Consider the following 19630-nt stretch of genomic DNA (forward strand, 5'->3'; position numbering starts at 1 on the left):
GTGCTAGCTCTTAGTCAGACAACTGCATATAAAGTTTTGACAGTTAGTATACCTCAAATCCTCCAAAATATTGCCAATTACTGGTGTAGTACCGGTATGGCAGTTGTTTTTAATACTATGGATAATAGTCAATGTATAAATATTTTGAGGTGTGCTGAAATGAATCACAAATATATCTTAGGTATAGATTCTTAACTAGGCAATTGTTAAAAATGGGAATTTCATAATATAGCCTGCCTGATACAGCTCTACATAACCAGGACAACGTGATATTACTATATATCTGCTGGGAAGGTGCACAGACAAGTTGACTCAGAGGTTTTAGCTAGCTTTAAATACTCTTGGGAATAATAAACAGATTCACACCGAATTTACTAAAACTGCTGCCTTACTGCAAAAAAAAAAAAAAAAAATTACAAATCTCGTGTTCTTTGTCCACCAGTAAATCTAAATAGTTAAGCTTTACTGAAACATAGACCATTACGAGACTTCCCCTCTACATCTACCTGCCTTTCAGTTTCTCTGGAAACAAATTACAGTTCTGGTGGGCTTTCTGTCAATATACACATGCACATGTATCTCCATATACTCAGTCACTTGTGATAGATTAGTTTCCTCTGTTAGGGTATTCCTTTTCCAAGCTACAGATAAAATTCAAGTTTTCATTTGACTGGTGTCCTCATTATAGTTTCAGGCTCCAGGGACTGAGCCTATGGTTCTTTTTGAGATAACTACAACTGAGTATTTATTTTTTATTTTAAATAATGTATACCTTCACTGCTTCCAAAATCTCCCTGTTCCTGCTAGTAGCATGTATTATTTTTTTGAAGACTCAGTGCCAAGAAATACATTGAGGAAAACATGTTTTTTGCTTTAGAAACTTGCATTTCTGGACACATAAACAATACAGAATGAAGAGGAAATACAGCAGGGGTCCTCTTCTACAGCCTATTGATGTCAACAGAAAGACTTCTGTGGCCTTTACACAACCGCTAAGTGACCAAAAGACTTGTATTCAAAGGGTGACATACGTCTATGAGAGTTTCAGTTTGACAGGATCATGAAGAAGGAATGCTACACAGAAGGATGGCAATGAAGAAAGCTGCAGCTACATAATACAGCAGAAGAAGGGAGTTCTTATAAAAAAAAAAGCTATGCAGGAGAAGACACAAAGACAAGAAATGAAAAAAAAAACCACCACAAATTTTATAGGAAAAGAAAACAAGTGGTTAGGCATAAAGTCTTGGGCAGAGACAAAACACAAGAGCAGAGCTGCAGCACACAGACTGATTCATTTAGGGCCTTAAATCTTGACTCAATTTTAGTGTACTTTTTGTCTGAGAATCAGATGAGTCTTTAAATTTTTCTACCTTCAAAAAGCAGATTAACAGACTTGTTATTTGACTGACCTAATTTCATATGGAGTGAATTACAAAATTAGAAATAAGAATTGGAAGGTCTCCATACAGCTCCTCATGCTCTTCACGCTGACAAAATGTTTTTCAGCTTCTGAGGGAACAGTCCGTACATGAGGGCTACTAGAAAAACCTTACTATACGGGGCTGTTTGAACATCACACTTAACCTCAGAGTGAGTCTGGCAAAATGATATTTATTGGGCCTTCTTAAATAATCTCTTGGCAATACATGCACTCTTCACAGCGTATTTATGCCTGAGCGCTACATTCTGAAAAAAATACCACATTAGCATATTAATTCAGTTTGTGTCATACTTACTAACTTTACTTGCAATTATAGAGAAATTGTACTGTGCTGTGCTTTCTCTGTCCAGTAATTCATTAGTAGCAATGGTTCCTTCAGTAGCATCTATTGTAAAGTAGCTGTCCACATCATTTTTCCAATCGATGAAATATCTGTATGTGAAAAATATTAAACAAAATAGATGCAAATGTGCAAAGATTATTCATTAATCATAACAGCAGTCTAGCTAGCTCAAGTTTTGTTATTTTTCTCTTCCCAGCTATTACATCCTTGCAGGAAGAAGACAATAAAGAATGATTTGTTTATTTTTTGCAGAGTTGGAATGCTCAAGGGAAAATGAGTTATAATAAAAGATTTAGTACTTCTGGTGTTCAGATTATTTGAAATCTTTGAGCTCCCAAGAAGCTGATGCACAGCTTCTGTGACTCTGATCACTTATACCAGTCACTTTGGAAGCACTAGATATGTTTAGAGGGAAAAAGAGAAAAGATATGTGAAATAGTGCTTAAGGTATGAATAGCGATGTAGGGTGGATCAGATCTGGTCTCTTTACAGCCATTTGTAGCTGCAATAGGCTGGAAGTAGCCTCAGTGGGCTTGCAAAGAGGTGTCCTAGTGGACATATACAGGGTGTTGGCACAGTCTACTAAGATCCCTCACCTAAGGGGTGTTGGAAGAGTCACAGTATGGGAGATGGAGAAGAGCATACTTATTTCCCCACATATATAGGAGCAATAAAAGGCTCTTTGCCTTTGGGAAGAATAGGCAACTTTCACTTTCACTGGAGCTGTGAGGAACAGGGCAATACCATTGTGTTTTTATTCTCCTGAGCCTTAATTTGTAAAAAAGTACGAACATAAAACAGATTCAAAACTCAAAATGTGTACTTATTTGTTATTTTTCCCTAGAAAGGACTTAATAGGAAGCAGATGCGCTTGTAAACATAGCTGCTTAAAAGCAATCTGATAATTATTCCAAACCTATTTCCCTTAAATGCTAATTAATTTGAAAGTCTATTTTCACATTTGATGCTACTGTTTGTAGTCAAAACAGAATAATAATTTGTGCTGCCAGCTACTGATTTCCTTTTCATTGTTAGTCCTTTCATACCTTGATCATGTTTCTCAAAAAATAGGCAGGATGAAATTGAGAAAGCCATTGGTGAGCAGTAGGCAGTAAGAACAAAATGGCACTCAACAACAAGTACATTTAGAAGATCATAAAGGCCAGAAGACCGTGCCTATGACACCTCGTTGCATGTAAATCAGTGAGAATGAGAATAAAAGCTAGTATTTCCTTCTCTGATTAGTGAGATTTATGGAAAGAATATATAGAGAATGCAATGATAAACACTATGTTTATTGCTGTAGAAGGAAGCAATGGTAGAAAGAGGTATATGGCATATTCCTGAAGAAAATATCTCAGATTGGGACTCAAGAATGCCAGTAGCTCAGGAAGACCTGAATAGTAAAAAAATCACAAATAAGGTACCATGCTCCTTTGGAGACATTTTGTTTAATCAAAATCACAAGAAAAATCCTATCTGTAGATGAAATAGGTTATTTCATCAATCAACAGGCATCATTACTAGTTCACTGCTTTATTTGAAAAGCCTCAGAAATGATTTGCTAAAGGCAACATGTATCCTCTTACACAGCTGAGCAGGCACATTTTCTTGTATATGATACCCACATTTGTAATTTCAATCTCATTGTTCAAAATTTGGTTGGCATAAAAATTATGAAAAATATATAAGCCATGTATTAGAAATATCAGTACACTGAGATACTCTTTCAGGAAGAGTAGAATTACTCTTTCAGGCTTTGCATGTTTAATAGATTGTAATTTCTTCCTAAATTAAATATGCAGCTACGCACAAATAAATGGGATCAAAGCATGAGAAAGTAACTTTGCTTATCTTTCCCCTTAGGAAGATGAGCTTTGTCTAAGTACCTTACACACCACAGTACAAGCCAGTGAAGAAAGTACAGGACCTAATTCAAAGCACAGTGTAGGTGATAGCCTCCTTCACCAGGCGGCTTTGAAACTGCAGAAAATATATTCAGTTTGAACACTGTTGCATTTGAAGTTGAGTTCAAGCATAAATATTTGTAGGATCAGAATCTGATAACCTGTCTGCAAACATTCACGCAGGTGATTAACTTTATGCACAAGCCCAGTATGCCTACTCCTAAACATAAACATCAGCAGGATCAAAGTCCACAATAAGCACTGCAAGACTAGCACTACTCCTGCTGAAACTAATGGCAGAATTCCTCTTGGCTTCACTGGAAGGAGGATCTGTGGGAATTGAACAGTTTGATAAAAACAAAACTGTAACAGTTCTTCCAAATTCATTGTCTTCACCAGCATTAACACTGTAGAAACGTGCCAGCATTGTTGGCATTGCTAGTCTGTTTTGTTTTGTTTTGTTTTTTTACTTTGGCACTGTCTTCCTTCCTTTACTTTGGCATCCCTTCCTTCTCTCTCCATGTGCTGCACATATGGTAAAATTAGGGGTAGAACAGCCAGTCATTTCAGCTCCTTTCATCCTAAGAAGCTATATATCCAATTAGATTACAGAGGGAAGAGGAGTAGAAGTATTGGAGATGTATTGCCTAAAATACATATGTTTACAGGAAAACCTGCAAACAGTCATTCGTCCTCCTTTCATTGTTGTCCATGTGCAGCACCCATGAAAACATATCTGGCAGAAGATCCTCTTACAGACAGCTCTTCTGGACATAGTACTGCTCCCAGATACTTCAGTAAGTCTGTGAGGCCTAGTAAAAGAGTGAAGGGGACCCCATCTGGCTGCTTTTCAAATAGGAATTTTTGGAACATCCCAAAGAGAGGTCATCTTTGGGGGAGGCCCAAAAAGAATTGTAGGTTCCTTTTACAGCTCAAAAGCACTCTTTCGTACAGTCTGATGTTCAATGTGAGAACCTTTGTAAGCAGCACAGCAAGAGTTAGTCTCTTTCCAAGTCCAACAGTATTGCCTGAGCTCTGTCTTTTACTTGGAAAAAATGCTTTCAAGAAAAGAAGAAATGGGAAAAGGGTCTCCAACCAGAAAAATCAGTAACTTTCCAGAGATAAACCCAAGTATCTGGGAAATAAAGCCTGACATTTGTTGTTAGATTGCGACACAAAGAGGAACACTCTTGAAATACTGATATTAGGACAGCTGTCTCAATCCTCTAGTCATGGTCTAGCAGTTTGAAGCAACTGAACTTGGTTTGTTTGACTGCTCAGAGTCCCTGCAAGACAGATCATGGATAACTGCACTAATGCCAAGAGGCAGCTCTGTCCTTGAAAAGTTAGGGAGAACTGGCACAGCCTTACTTGACATAGGACACAGCAGTATTATTTTTCAGAAGCACCTGAACAGGCCTGCCTGGCAGCTCTGAGTACCAGGACATTGATATATTGTTCATATTCACTGACGGGGAAGGAACTTTGAATTATGTCTCCCTGAATATACTTCCCCACAAAGGTTTGTATTCCAGATTATGTTATTGAAGTGGGGCGAGGATAAGTGTGGAGGGATACACCTTTGCTAACATTGTTTGGGTCTTCCCAAGTATAGCTATATTTGTACATCAAGTAGAATAGAAGAGACAGAATGGAAATATTTGGTTTATAAAATAAGAGTCAAGTCTGAAAGATTCTCATCCAGACTGTTCACAAAGGCACTCGCTGCCCTCTTAGGAGCTCCAAGAATAATTTGCATTCACCTTGGCTAAACTGTGAGGCTATATGTAGCTCATGGGGTCTCACAGAGCACTCCCCTGGAAGAGGGCCCATCTTCTTTTGAAGAGCGGAGGAACATGGGGAAGACTGTGTCGACTCTAGCTGCAGCACAGAAGATAACAGAGTGCTTGATGGAGTGCTGTTGAATACATGAATGACAGCAGATCACACTTGTGAGGATAACAGGAACTCTGAGCCATCAAGCAGACAACTGTAGTTGCCTCAGACTGTCATACCATGAATAAAACAACTAGACAGCTGTCCTGCTGCTGCTACGGAAACATGCGTGACAACATGCTCAGGAGGGATGGGAGGTGGCAGGAGGCTAAGGAGGCTGTGAAGCTCACGACTTGGGTTGGTGTTTTTTGGTCTTCAAAATGTGGAGGGGAAGACTTCCCCTGCCTAGCAAGGATGGCCTTGGGAACAGTGGGGTCCATCCTCACCAGAAGTTTGTAAATGTTTCCAAAGTCTGTCTTTGTTGTTCTGTCTTGATAGTGACAGCAGTGGTGACACAATGCAACAGAGGAATCATATAACAAGTTACAGCATGCAACAACTTACAACATATTACTATCTTTTTTTTTTCTTTTTTTAGTTGATGCTGAAACACAATAGAGTATGCATTTGTGTGCCCATGAATTGACCCTTAGTGGGGATTTCACCAGCTGTTCTCAAATTTGCAGATGAAAGTATATTGCGTCTTGGACTAAGCTCAAAGAGGGGAGCTTAGGAGAAAGTTACAAGGTCCTTTACAAGATAATAGCCATTTTTTTTCTGTTTTCCAAAATTCAGCTGAGTATTCCAGTCTTGCTAGTATTACCTTGATAATGAATAACCTATACTGTTACGGTTTCATACTCAAATCTCCCTTGCATTCCATATACACACATACATATAAAATTTTCTGTTGATATTTCCACCAGCTAAAAAATATTACGGCTGTTTTAGTTAAAGAGTGCTAAAACACAGATGATAGGTATGGTGCAGTGATGGTGAACATGAGGAGAAGAGCTCTGACCTGCCCAAGCTGCTGAAAGGAACAGTGAAGGAAAGATGCTGTTTACAACCTTTTTCACTAGAGATACTGTTAAGCTGAAGGCACTCAGACCAAACTTGCTCCTGCTGCAACAACATGCATACAGAAAATCATCTGAAGGATTAAAGTACGTTATTCAATTGGAATTGGCATGAAAATGGAAAGGAGTCATCCAATTTATTTTACTGTTCCATAAATAGTGTACAGTAATTGCAACCAGCCTTCTAAAAGAAGAAAAGGGAAAAAAAAAAAAGAAAAAAAAAAAGGTGAGGGGGACACATTCACTTAATTTTTATATTTGATACAGAGTTGTCCTGGTTTTGGTTGGGATAGAGTTAATTTCCTTCCTAGTAGCTGGTACAGTGCTGTGTTTTAGATTTAGGATGAGAATAATCTTGATAACACACCGATGTTTTAGCTGTTGCTAGGTAATGCTTACACTAGCCAAGGACTTGTCAGCTTCCCATGCCCTGCTGACTGAGAAGGCTGGAGGTGCACAAGAAGCTGGGAGGGGGCACAGCCAAACTGGCCCAAGGGACATTCCATACCATGTGACGTCATGCTCAGTACATAAACTGGGGAAAGCTGGCCGGGGGGGCCGCTGCTCGGGGACTGGCTGGGCATCGGTCGGCAGGTGGTGAGCAATTGCATTGTGCATCACTTGCTTTGTATATTATTATTATTATTATTATTATTATTATTATTATTATTATTATAGCTTTGTACTGAAGCCATTACTGTACTTTGGGTACCACTTTGTGGAGACAATTAGCAATTACAGTACTTCCTCTGAGAGTTTTTTTTATGGAGGAAATACAGAATAAAATTATTAATAAAATAATAATACCTTATTATTATTATTTTATTCTATTTCAATAGAGTAATTGACTGAATGAGCACTGATGAGCTGATTTCAGTTCTCCAGTTTCTGGGAGATAATGGGGCCAGTGATAATGGACAGGCACTGCGCCTGAACCAAAGAACCAACCTCTGCCGGTATCAGTCACCCCTGTACACAAGAAGAAATCTTGGAAGCGGAAGTCGGCTCGTTTAGTAAGGGAGGAAGAAAATTCCTCTAAAAGGGAGCCAGAGGAAGAAGTGGATGAGGCAGACGACCCTGGAGAAGGGCCATCACAATGCTTCTCTGCATTGATCAGCATGCTTAATGCTGATCAGATGCTCACGTACCCGAGTTGGGCCACTGAAGAACATCAAAACAACCAGCAGGTGGATCAGGCTGCTAAGATTGAAGTGGCTCAGGTGGATCTGGACTGGCAACATAAGGGTGAATTATTTCTAGCTCGGTGGGCCCATGACACCTCAGGTCACCAAGGAAGAGATGCAACATATAGATGGGCTCGTGATCGAGGGGTGGGCTTGACCATGGACATTATTGCTCAGGTTATCCATGAATGTGAAACATGTGCTGCAATCAAGCAAACCAAGTGGCTAAAGCCTCTCTGGTATGGAGGACGATGGTTGAAATATAAATATGGGGAGGCCTGGCAGATCGATTATATCACACTCCCACAAACCCACCAAGGCAAGTGTCATGTGCTCACCATGGTGGAGGCAACCACAAGATGGCTGCAAACATATCCCGTGCCCCATGCCACCACCCAGAACACTATCCTGGGCCTTGAAAAGCAAGTCCTATGGCGACATGGCACCCCAGAAAGAATTGGGGCAGACAACGGGACTCATTTCTGAAACAACCTCATAGACACCTGGGCCAAAGAGCACGGCATTGAGTGGGTGTATCACATCCCCTGTCATGCACCAGCCTCTGGGAAAATTGAACGATGCAATGGACTGTTAAAGACTACACTGAGAGCAATGGGTGCTGGGACATTCAAACATTGGGATGCACATTTAGCAAAGGCCACCTGGTTAGTCAACACGAGGGGATCTGCCAACTGAGCAGGCCCTGCCCAGTCAGAACTTTTACGTACTGTAGAAGGGGATAAAGTCCCTGTAGTGCACATAAAAAATACGCTGGGGAAGACAGTCTGGGTTATTCCTGACTTGGGCAGAGGCAAACCCATCTGTGGGATTGCTTTTGTTCAAGGACCTGGGTGCACTTGGTGGGTGATGCGGAAGGATGGGGAAGTCCGATGTGTACCTCAAGGGGATTTGATTTTGGGTGAGAATAGCCAATGATCTGAATTATACGATGTCAATTGCTACATAATATTATATGCCATACCAATGATATTACAATAAGAATCACCCAGATTAATGAAGAATAAACTTTAATGAAACCGAGCAAAGCACAGTGACGATGGTACCAGAACTGGCTTCAGCATGGAACAATCCAACACCACATACCATCTCCATCTTTCCTGCCCTGAAGGACTGTTATGACAGATGGAGCTCAAAGGCATGGACTAAATGAACCCAACGAACATTTTATAGGGATGGCCCATAGATTAAGAGAATGATATCTGTGTGTATATATATCAAAAACAGGAAAAGAGGAGTGATTAATGGAAATGTATTGGAAAGTGTGGGACCTGGGCATGACGTAGATGGTATAGAATAAGGGGTGGATACTGTCCTGGCTTTGGTTGGGATAGAGTTAATTTCCTTCCTAGTAGCTGGTACAATGCTGTGTTTTGGATTTAGGATGAGAACAATGTTGATAACACACCGATGTTTTAGCTGTTGCTAGGTAATGCTTACACTAGCCAAGGACTTTTCAGCTCCCCATGCTCTACCGACTGAGAAGGCTGGAGGTGCACAAGAAGCTGGGAGGGGGCACAGCCAGGACAGCTGACCCAAACTGGCCCAAGGGATATTCCATACCGTGTGATGTCATGCTCAGTACATAAACTGGGGAAAGCTGGCCGGGGGGGCCGCTGCTCAGGGACTGGCTGGGCATCGGTCGGCGGGTGGTGAGCAATTGCACTGTGCATCACTTGCTTTGTATATTATTATTATTATTATTATATTCTATTTCAATTATTAAACTGTTTTTATCTCAACCCATGAGTTTTCTCACTTTTACTCTTCCAATTCTCTCCCCCATCCCACCAGGGGGTGGGGGGAGTGAGCGAGTGTCTGTGTGGTGCTCAGTTGCCAGCTGGGGTTAAACCATGACAAGAGTTGTCCTTCATCAGCTGTGCCACTCATCAACATAAATATTCTTGTTTGTATTTCAATTTCTATTGTGAAATTGTACCTTATGCTGACCCAGATGGTGAATCAAGGAAACCCAAACCACAAACTTTCTGTGTACACTCTGAATAATTTTGCTGCCAACCCCTGTTTAGAAAGCATCTTACTACTCCAACTACAGCTTGTCAAACCCAAGCACTAGAATGGTTTTTTTTTAAGTGTAAGAAAATTCCTGATGCAATGGGATAAAAAGTATCATTTCTAAGAGAACTATGCTTGCAACTATGCTTTTCCAACCCACAGTTTTTTCCAATTTCAAATAGGTACTTAATGCCTTTCCCAGTAACTGAACCATATTGGAAGGAGGAAAGATCCTTCCTTTCATTTTCTGTAGTTTCTTGACTGGCTGGGCCCTTTATAAGTTTAATTTCACTGAAGGTGCTCTTCTGTTGGGTCACCAGTCCCTTCTGACCTTCCCCAAGCATTGCATCCTTGCCCAGCCACTCTGGAAAACCCCTATGGCCAGTCAGTGGTGGGAGGAGGAGGTGCCTGCAGCTCTCAGATGGACTAAGGCATCTCTGAGAGTTCTTGTGTCACCCTGCAGACACCTGAGGAGCTGGTTGTGATGCAGGTCTCAATTTAGGCAACTCAGTCAACTGAGGTAAAGGCCACTTTCTCAGTCCAGGCTGAATTGTTGGTGTATTTCAGTGCTTGAAACTGGTTTGTTTAGTGTTACCCACTTGAGAGGTTTCAGTTTGACCGCTTTGAGAGAATTGCTACTGAAAGCAGTTCTGTTGATAAAGAGCAAATAAGCAATATGTATGAAATGTTAATATATGCAAATTAGATACTCTGGACTATGACTCTTAAATGATTAGGGGAATGAAAGAATTTACACAAACACAGACTTTTTCTGCTTTGCGGGGTAAAGACAATGGGAAGAAGAGGTGATCGCAGAGGCAATCAGCTCCGGTGCAGGAACGTCCCACAGCAGAGCAGCAGATTGCGGTGTACGGGGTGGGTTTCCTGAGCTGGGAAAAACCCAGGAGAGCGCAGGGACCTGCCAGGAGCCAGCAGCTCCCACGAGGGCGGCTGACGAGGTGTGGGCCAGGAGTAACGGCTGCCACCCCCCACTCCCACTAAGGGCAGCCCCAGGGAGCGCTGGCCACCAGGAGCGCTGCGACCAGGATGGGCAAACAGGGCGTGGCATGTCAACTAGGGCGTGGCATGGCAGTTTGTGTGGCAGTTCACATGGGAGGGCATGCAGGGAGGGCGCCTCTTCGAAGGAGGGGCATTCCATGGCCGAGTGGGAGACTTGAGTACACATAACCCAGCAACCAGGCACCGTTCTGTGACCATTGGCACAGGTCAAGGGCACTCATCCTACCTGACCCTCAAGGCAGAATGGTGGGCACTCGTCTGAGAACAAAGGCCGTGGCTCCAGCTGGGGGGTCTGCACCATCTACCCCGGCGGCGGCTGATGCCTGCACCCAGATGGAGCTGCTGAAGGGAGAGGCTGCAGTGCAGACCTCAGGCTGCAGGAGGAGCCTAGACCTTTCTCCTGGGGCAGGGACAGGCAGCAGACCTACCTGCAAAAGGTATGCCCAGGTGGAGGACCTCCTGCAGCAGGTGGCTGAGCTGCAGGAGGCAGTGAGAAGGCTGAGTAACATCAGGGAGGCAGAGAAGGAGTTAGGTAGCTGGTTCCAAACACAGTCTGCAGAAGACCCGCAGCCCATGGCCAAACAGCCAAAAACTCCCACACCAGCACAGACAGAAGGGAGGGGGGGCAATAATGCAGAAGAATGGACGGTTGCAATGGCAAGGACCAGCAGGAGGAAGAGACTTCCCTCAAAGCCTGAGGTGCCCTTGCGGAACCTCTTCACCGCTCTGCAGACTGAAGAAGACCCATCACATCAGAAGAGATGCTGGAGCTGAGTAAGGCAGCCTGATCTGCCCCCCATATAACAACCAGCGCAACTAAGAAAAGGCAACGGGTGATAGTAGCAGGTGACTCTTCTGAGTCATACGGAGGCACCCATTTGTCGACCGGACGCACTCTCTAGAGAGGTGTGCTGCTTACCGGGGGTTCGTACCAGGGATGTCACCGAGAGGCTACCAAGCCTCATACAGTCCACTGAATGTTTTCCGCTGCTGCTGTTTCACATGGGCATCAGTGACACAGCCAGGAGCAGTCTGAGGACTATCAAAGACTACAGAGCCCTGGCAGCGGCAGTAAGGGACTCTGGAGCACAGGTAGTTTTCTCATCAATCCTGCTGGTCAAAGGGAAGGGGTTTGAAAGGGCCAGTCGAATCTGGTGAGTCAACAAATGGTTACGGGACTGGTGCCACAGCCAGGGGTTTGGCTGCTTAGACCATGGGACTCGCTTTGAGAAACCTGGTCTACTGGGGGCTGACGGGGTCCATCTATCAGAGGAGGGGAAGAGCATCTTCAGTCATCGGCTTGCCAAGCTGGTGAAGAGGGCTTAAAACTAGAGATGCTGGGGGAGGGGAACCTCAATCCATCCCACTCCTACCAGTTTGATGCCAGGGCCAGCAAATAGGTGCCCAGAGCCTGGAGAAGGATCACAGGTCAACAGGAGAGCACCTGAAGAGCAGCACAAAGGAACTCCAGCCAGTAAGACAGCTTCATTGGGGGCCCAACTTAAATGCCTCTATGCAAACATACGTAGCATGGGGAATAAACAAGAGGACTTAGAGACAAGTGCACACCTGCAGGGCTACAACCTTATTGGCGTCACGGAGACGTGGTGGGATGGCTCCTATGATTGGAGTCTTGGAATGGAAAGATACAGGCTCTTTAGGAAGGACATGCAGGGAAGACGAGGAGGGGGTGTCACCCTCTATGTCAATGACCAGTTGGAGTGCATGGAGCTCTGCCTGGGGATGGATGAGGAGCCAACCGAGAGCTTATGGGTCAGGATTAAAGGGAGGCCAGGGACAGGTGACATTACAGTGGGGGTCTGCTACAGGCCACCCGACCAAGAAGACAGAGTGGATGAGGCCCTCTACAGACAGATAGGAGCAGCGTCATATTCACAAGCCCTGGTCCTCATGGGGGACTTCAACCACCCCAACATCTGTTGGAGGGACAACACGGCAGGACATAAGCAATCAGGGAGGTTCCTGGAATGCGTCGGTGATAACTTCCTTCTCCAAGTGGTAGAGGAGCCAATAAGGAGAGGTGCTACGCTGGACCTTGTTCTCACCAACAAGGAGGGGCTGGTGGGGAATGTGAAGCTCAAGGGCAGCCTGGGCTGCAGCGACCACGAAATGGTGGAGTTCAAGATCCTTAGGGCAGCGAGGAGGGCGCACAGCAAGCTCACTCCCCTGGCCTTCAGGAGAGCAGACTTTGGCCCCTTCAGGGATCTGCTTGGTAGAGTGCCATGGGACAAAGCCCTGGAGGGAAGAGGGCCCCAAGAAAGCTGGGTAATATTCAAGGATCACCTCCTCCAAGCTCAGGAGTGATGCATCCCAACAAAGAGGAAGTCAGGCAAAAATGCCAGGAGGCCTGCATGGATGAACAAGGAGCTCCTGGCCAAACTCAAACACAAAAAGGAAGCCTACAGAGGGTGGAAGCAAGGACAGGTAGCCTGGGAGGAATACAGAGAAATTGTCCGAGCAGCCAGGATCAGGTTAGGAAAGCTAAAGCCCTGATAGAATTAAATCTGCCAGGGACTTCAAGGGCAACAAGAAAAGCTTCTATAGGTACGTCAGGGATAAAAGGAAGACTAGGGAAAATGTGGGCACTCTCTGGAACGAAACGGGAGACCTGGTTACCCAGGATACAGAGAAGGCGGAGGTACTTGCTGACTTTTTTGTCCCAGACTTCACCGGCAAGTGCTCAAGCCACACTGCCCAAGCCGCAGAAGACAAAGGCGGGGACTTGGAGAATGAAGAGCCACTCACTGTGGGAGAACATCAGGTTCGAGACCATCTAAGGCACCTGAAGGTGCACAAGTCCATGGGACCCGATAAGATCCATCCGCAGGTCCAGAGGGAACTGGCAGATGAAGTTGCTAAGCCAGTATCCATCGTATTTGAGAAGTCGTGGCAGTTCGGTGAAGTTCCTACTGACTGGAAAAGGGGAAATATAACCCCATTTTTAAAAAGGGAAAAAAGGAAGACTAAAAAAGGCCAGTCAGTCTCATATCTGTGCCTGGGAAGATCAAGGAGCAGATCCTCCTGGAAGCTATGCTAAGGCACATGGAGGACAGGGAGGTGATTCGAGGCAGCCAGCATGGCTTCACCAAGGGCGAGTCCTGCCTGACCAACCTAGTGGCCTTCTAGGATGGAGGGACTACATCAGTGGACACAGGAAGGGCTACAGATGTCGTCCATCTGGACCTCTGTAAGGCCTTTGACACGGTCCCCCACAACATCCTTCTCTCTAAACTGGAGAGGTATGGATTTGATGGGTGGACTGTGCGGTGGGTGAGGAATTGGTTAGATGGTCACATCCAGAGGGTAGTGGTCAACGGCTCAATGTCCAGATGGAGAGTGGTGATGAGTGGTGTCCCTCAGGGGTCCATATTGGGACCGGTACTGTTTAATATCTTCATCAGTGACATAGACAGTGGGATCGAGTGCACCCTCAGCAAGTTCACAGATGACACCAAGCTGAATGGTGCAGTTGACATGCCTGAGGGACGGGATGCCATCCAGAGGGACCTGGACAAGCTGGAGGAGTGGGCCTGTGTGAACCTCATGAGGTTTAACAAGGCCAAGTGCAGGGTCCTGCACCTGGGTTGGGGCAACCCCCAGTATCAATACAGGCTGGGGGATGAAGGGATTGAGCGCAGCCCTGCCGAGAAGGACTTGGGCAAGGTACTGGGGGATGAAAAGCTGGACATGAGCCAGCAATGTGCACTCACAGCCCAGAAGGCCAACCATATCCTGGGCTGCATCCAAAGAAGCGTGGCCAGCAGGTCGAGGGAGGGGATTCTGCCCCTCTACTCTGCTCTGGTGAGACCCCACCTGGAGTGCTGCATCCAGCTCTGAAGCCCTCAGCATAAGAAAGACACGGACCTGTTAGAGTGGGTCCAGAGGAGGGCCACAAAAATGATCAGGGGGATGGAACACCTCTCCTATGAGGAAAGGCTGAGAGAGTTGGGGTTGTTCAGGCTGGAGAGGAGGCGGCTTCGGGGAGACCTTATTGCAGCCTTTCAATACTTAAAGGAAGCTTATAAGAAAGGTACAACTTTTTAGCAGGTCCTGTTGTGACAGGACAAGGGGGAATGGTTTTAAACTAAAGGGGGGTAGATTTAGACTAGATATAAGGAAGACATTTTTTACGCTGAGGGTGGTGAAGCACTGGCACAGGTTGCCCAGCGAGGTGGTGGATGCTCCATCCCTGGAAACATTCCAGGTCAGGTTGGACGGGGCTCTGAGCAACCTGATCTAGTTGAAGATGTCCCTGCTCATTGCAGGGGAGTTGGACTAGATGACCTTTAGAGGTCCCTTCCAACCCAAACTATTCTATGATTCTATGATTCTATGGTTCTAAGAAATGGGAACAACAGCAACAATAAGAGAAATTTAGCGCTGATCTTCAAAGGTGGAAAGGATAACTGTCCTGGTAATTTCTCTCCTGGAACTGAAGGCTACATTTCATATCACGTAAAATATCAGATCTGTAGGCCAAGATCCTAACAGATAGCTAAGTGACTGACTTCAGAAGATATAGACTTAAGTGGTTCCTCTTTTTCTTATTAAATTACTCAGTGCCTCATTGCAAGGAATATCCTAGAGTTAAAAAAGGCAGTGGCAATATGAGCTCACCACAACTGGAAATTGAGCATTTGAAGGTTAATGGCTTCTGATCATTGTGCCTTCATGCAGAATAGACATTTCCTTAAAAATTCCTGTTAATTTTTTTTAGCTTGAGAGGGACAAATAGCCTGGTTGATAGAGGTGCTTTATAAAAATATCTCAACTTGTCTCAACTCACACTTCGCTGATGTAAAGCACATTCCTTACTCTGGTATCTAGTGAGACAGAACACTGATTTTTGGTAGAAAAATGTTGCAAAGAAAGGTGAGGGATGAAATAACAGTTTGATGTAATGTGATAGATCACTATTTGTGTACATGACCTTAAACTGTTTAAACTGTGTTCACTTTAAGTTTTATTTAAATATTGAACTGCAGGTAAATGAAATTCAGAGTTTATGCCAACTTGGGACAGTTACATACCACCTATCATATCAGAAATAATAGATGGGAACATAAAAAAATTAGAAACATAAATGAAAGATAATAAGATTCATTTGGGAATTTTGATCAGTTAGGATTTTTTTGTAATTCCAATACATATATAATTAAATAGATGAAAGAAACATGTAAAGCAGGAGTGGCAAAAGGGGTGAGGGACTAGAAGAATACAAATGAAACTTTAGGTGTGATTTGACTACCTGAAAGTCCAAAGGAATTTTCATGAGTAGAATAATCATGTGCTGTGGCTGGAAATTAATAGATTACTGCATATAACCAGATGTTGATAAAATGACACCTCTACAACAGAATTTTGTCCTGGGCATCACGTCACTAGATAGATATCAACGAATTGGAAGGAGTTTACAGAAGAGCAAGGAAAACTGTCTTGGGTCTAGGCATCGTGAGTTATAAGGAAAGATTAAAAGAACTAAAATATTTTTAGCTTGGATAAGAGATGACAAAAGGGAGACATGATAATGGTCTACAGATAGCTGAAAGGCTTAAACACTGAGAAAGGAAAAGTATTATTTTGTTCAGCACAGAGAAGCAGAGGGGCAAAATTGAGAAAGGGAAAATTTATGTTATGCAGCAAAATCTTTCTGGCAGTGATGTATATTACGCTGCACACAAGAGGAATGATACGAGTTCTGTCACTTGGTACCACAAAGCTAAGCTGGGTAAAATAATGGAGACTGTGCAATAAGGGAAGTTTCTAGAAAGATGGACAGAATAATCCTATTAGTCCCTGTAATGCTAAACTCTGATACCTAACAGGAAACAGTATCTTTATACTAATCATATTCAGTTACAATCTGCTCTAAGATGTAGTTCCAAATATTTTAAAATATAACTATAAAAGTTGTTGGGTTTTTTGTTTTTTTTTTTTTTAAATGATTACAGTTATTAAAATGTAGAGAAACAGAAAAATCACTACTACAATGAGAAACAAGAAATTCAGACTTCAAGTAAGGCTGAAAGAGATTACAATGTTAGAGAATGTAATGCACTGAAGCATGCAAACCACTTTGTGTCCTCCAAAATCCCATCCTGCCACTGAAATTTCCTTCCTGCAATTCCTAAGATGATCCATTCACTGAGTTACCGTTGCGTAAAACTCAAAAAAATCGTATCACCATATGTACATACATACATATTTGAAACATTAAGTCAGTTCTTTATTGCTCTTCTCAAATGTAAGTGCTGAACTGCTGATTACTGGAAGTATATTCCATTCTAGTTAAGATTGAGGAGTGATTGCCATGATTTTGCTAAAGGTGCAATCAAGAAATTTTAAAGTCCTTTGTAGACTATGCATGCTTAGAGAAGCCATGAAGTTCAAACAAGTATAATTAGATGTAACATTTTATTTTCCTGTGCTAAATGATACAGTCCTCTGAGTTATCTGCTTTTAGGCATAAATAGGATAGATAGGTTTCCAAAGTCTTCCTCAGGGGTGCAGCACTTGAATCAGTATTAAGTTACTTTAGTTTCTTTTTCATACCTTCATTTGATTTAAAGATTACCCTTGATTCTGAGTCTTGTGGTTTTCTATTAACTTAAAAGTGCTGTCTCACAAGGTTTTACAAGAGCAGCAATGGCAAATATCCTTTTTTCTCTTCTGTGCAGCTTGCTAATATGAAATAAGGTGTAATGCACTGCTTGCCTAACAGTAGCAGACAATAGTCTTTGCATATCATTCACGTTGTCCTGTGGTAATACAACCACAGGGTTCTTTCTCATATTTCTTTAAGTGCCCTTTGCACTGTACAGCCCAGCAACTGTTGTGCTGCATGCATACAAAGTATTAGATATATAAAAGATTAGATATATGTAATAAAATAAAAATACTTTTTCTTGAATAAAACTCTGTTAATATCAAAAATAAATGTCTGAATATAATGAAAAGAAATAGGACCTCAATTCTGCGGAACTCCTAGTTTTAATACCCTGGTTTTAATACTATGATATTCTGCTTAGAGGAAGTAAATCCAGTCAAACTTATCTACTGTCACATAAAAACATAATCTGATATATTCATAGTAAGAGTTATTAGAAAAAATCTAATGCTAATAATGGCAAAATAACATTTGAAATTTTGTTGTAAAATTTTCTTGTCATTAACCAGAAAATGTAAAGGACGTGGTAATGTTCCAAAGTGGCAGATGCTGTTCTGCTAGGTTGCCTGTTTTTGTTTCTATGTTTAAATAATTTATTAAGCCATCTCCCTTAATGGGAGCAGAAGCTTTCTGTACCTTTGCTGAATATCTTCAGAATACTGCTGAGGCATTAGAGGTCAAACCAAAGGAAACCTTGACTGGTTTGCTGTCAGATCTTATCCTTTGTGTAATCCCATGGTTACCAGCTGGATCCCAGAAGAGCCCTACCCACGCAGATATATAATAACCTCAGTGCTTTTTTTTTTTTTTTTTTTTTTTCCCCCAGGAGGGGTACTAGGCATGAAGAAAAAAAACCCAACAAACAAACAAACAAACCAAACTCCCAACAAACAAAAAACAAACCCTAGCTGAAATGTGAAAAGGAACCAGCGCCACCATTGAGTACTATCTAACTATTGCCATTAAATCTTAACATAACATCTCTCCTAAATGCCCAGACAATCACAGAAGGGCTTCTGCTGCTGTTCCAGGTTAAGTGGTTATCTCCTACCCTCACCTCATTCCCTGCTTCCAATCAGTATTGGTCCTACAGTTCTCCCAAATCTGATTTCCTTTTAAAATGGAATGGACCAGTTTGTAAAGAAGTAGTTTGGTTTCAGCTGGTTTCTAACCTAACCTGTTTCACAAATTGGGTTAATGGGCAGCTGCACTTGCAGAACTGATACCGATAACCCTCTCACGAGTGATGCTTTGAAATGAGCGTCTCAAGGTTGCATATTCAGATGCAACCAAAAAATGACCAGCCAATGTAGTTGGTCTAACTTGCTAAGTGCCTTTACTGCCATATAATAACACAAACCAACAAGGTGAGCATAGGTAGAAGGGTCTTAGTGGCATTGTTTTGTTCACAGGTAGGAAGAACTAGAGATGCCTGCGTGTGCGATGCTATATAAGTGGCAGAATTGTCTTTCATATTATACCACATCACACTTGCCACACTTAAAAATAAATACACCCCCCAATTTACTGATATATTAAAATATTTCTGACAGTTTTACCATGACTTTCCTTTGATCATTCCACTTAAAATGCCATATTTCTTTATGATTTTGTAGAGGTTTTTGAAGGTACTTAGCACTGATGTAAAGCTATTGTAATAGTCCAAGCTGAATGTTTTTGAACATCCCACCGAAGTAATGTATCTAGTCTTTTAGTGGAAGGATAGCTTTGTATTTGTTAAAATATTTTGACTTAAAAAGCAGAGAATTTTTGGATTATTTTGATAGAAGCCCAGATAAGTTGTTGTACTCCTCTGTCCCCTTTTCCAACGATCAGTAGTATAATTTCTTGGACTGATATCCTGTGACCTATACTCCAGCCTTCCCAGATTGAATCTTGTCTATAGTGCACATCAGGTAGTGAAGCTTTACAGAAGGACAGATGGAATTGCTACACTTTGAGAGAAGGAGCAAACAATTCTTGTCAGAATGTCCTGTACCTATCATCTTCACACCTTTCATACAACACACGATCTTCCACATGAAAAAATACCACAGTTTGAGTCTTCTGCATACTACATAACTGGGTTCACAGTCCTTCATACATGGCTGCATACTTCTGCGTTTTTAATCAGCTGGGTGAAGGATTAGTGATTTTA

At 42.7% G+C, this 19630-nt stretch overlaps 1 protein-coding gene across 1 annotated transcript in view; it reads right to left on the bottom strand.

Moving 5' to 3' along the window:
• The window catches only part of CDH12 (cadherin 12), a 630395-nt gene that overhangs the window by 18159 nt on the left and 592606 nt on the right, over positions 1-19630 (bottom strand). The window contains exon 9 of the mRNA XM_076330376.1: positions 1737-1873. Within this exon, the coding sequence (XP_076186491.1) occupies positions 1737-1873 (137 nt within the window). The remainder of the gene's footprint in view (positions 1-1736; positions 1874-19630) is intronic.

This window comes from Aptenodytes patagonicus, chromosome 2 (assembly GCF_965638725.1).
Source record: "Aptenodytes patagonicus chromosome 2, bAptPat1.pri.cur, whole genome shotgun sequence".
In the NCBI taxonomy this organism is placed as follows: domain Eukaryota; kingdom Metazoa; phylum Chordata; class Aves; order Sphenisciformes; family Spheniscidae; genus Aptenodytes; species Aptenodytes patagonicus.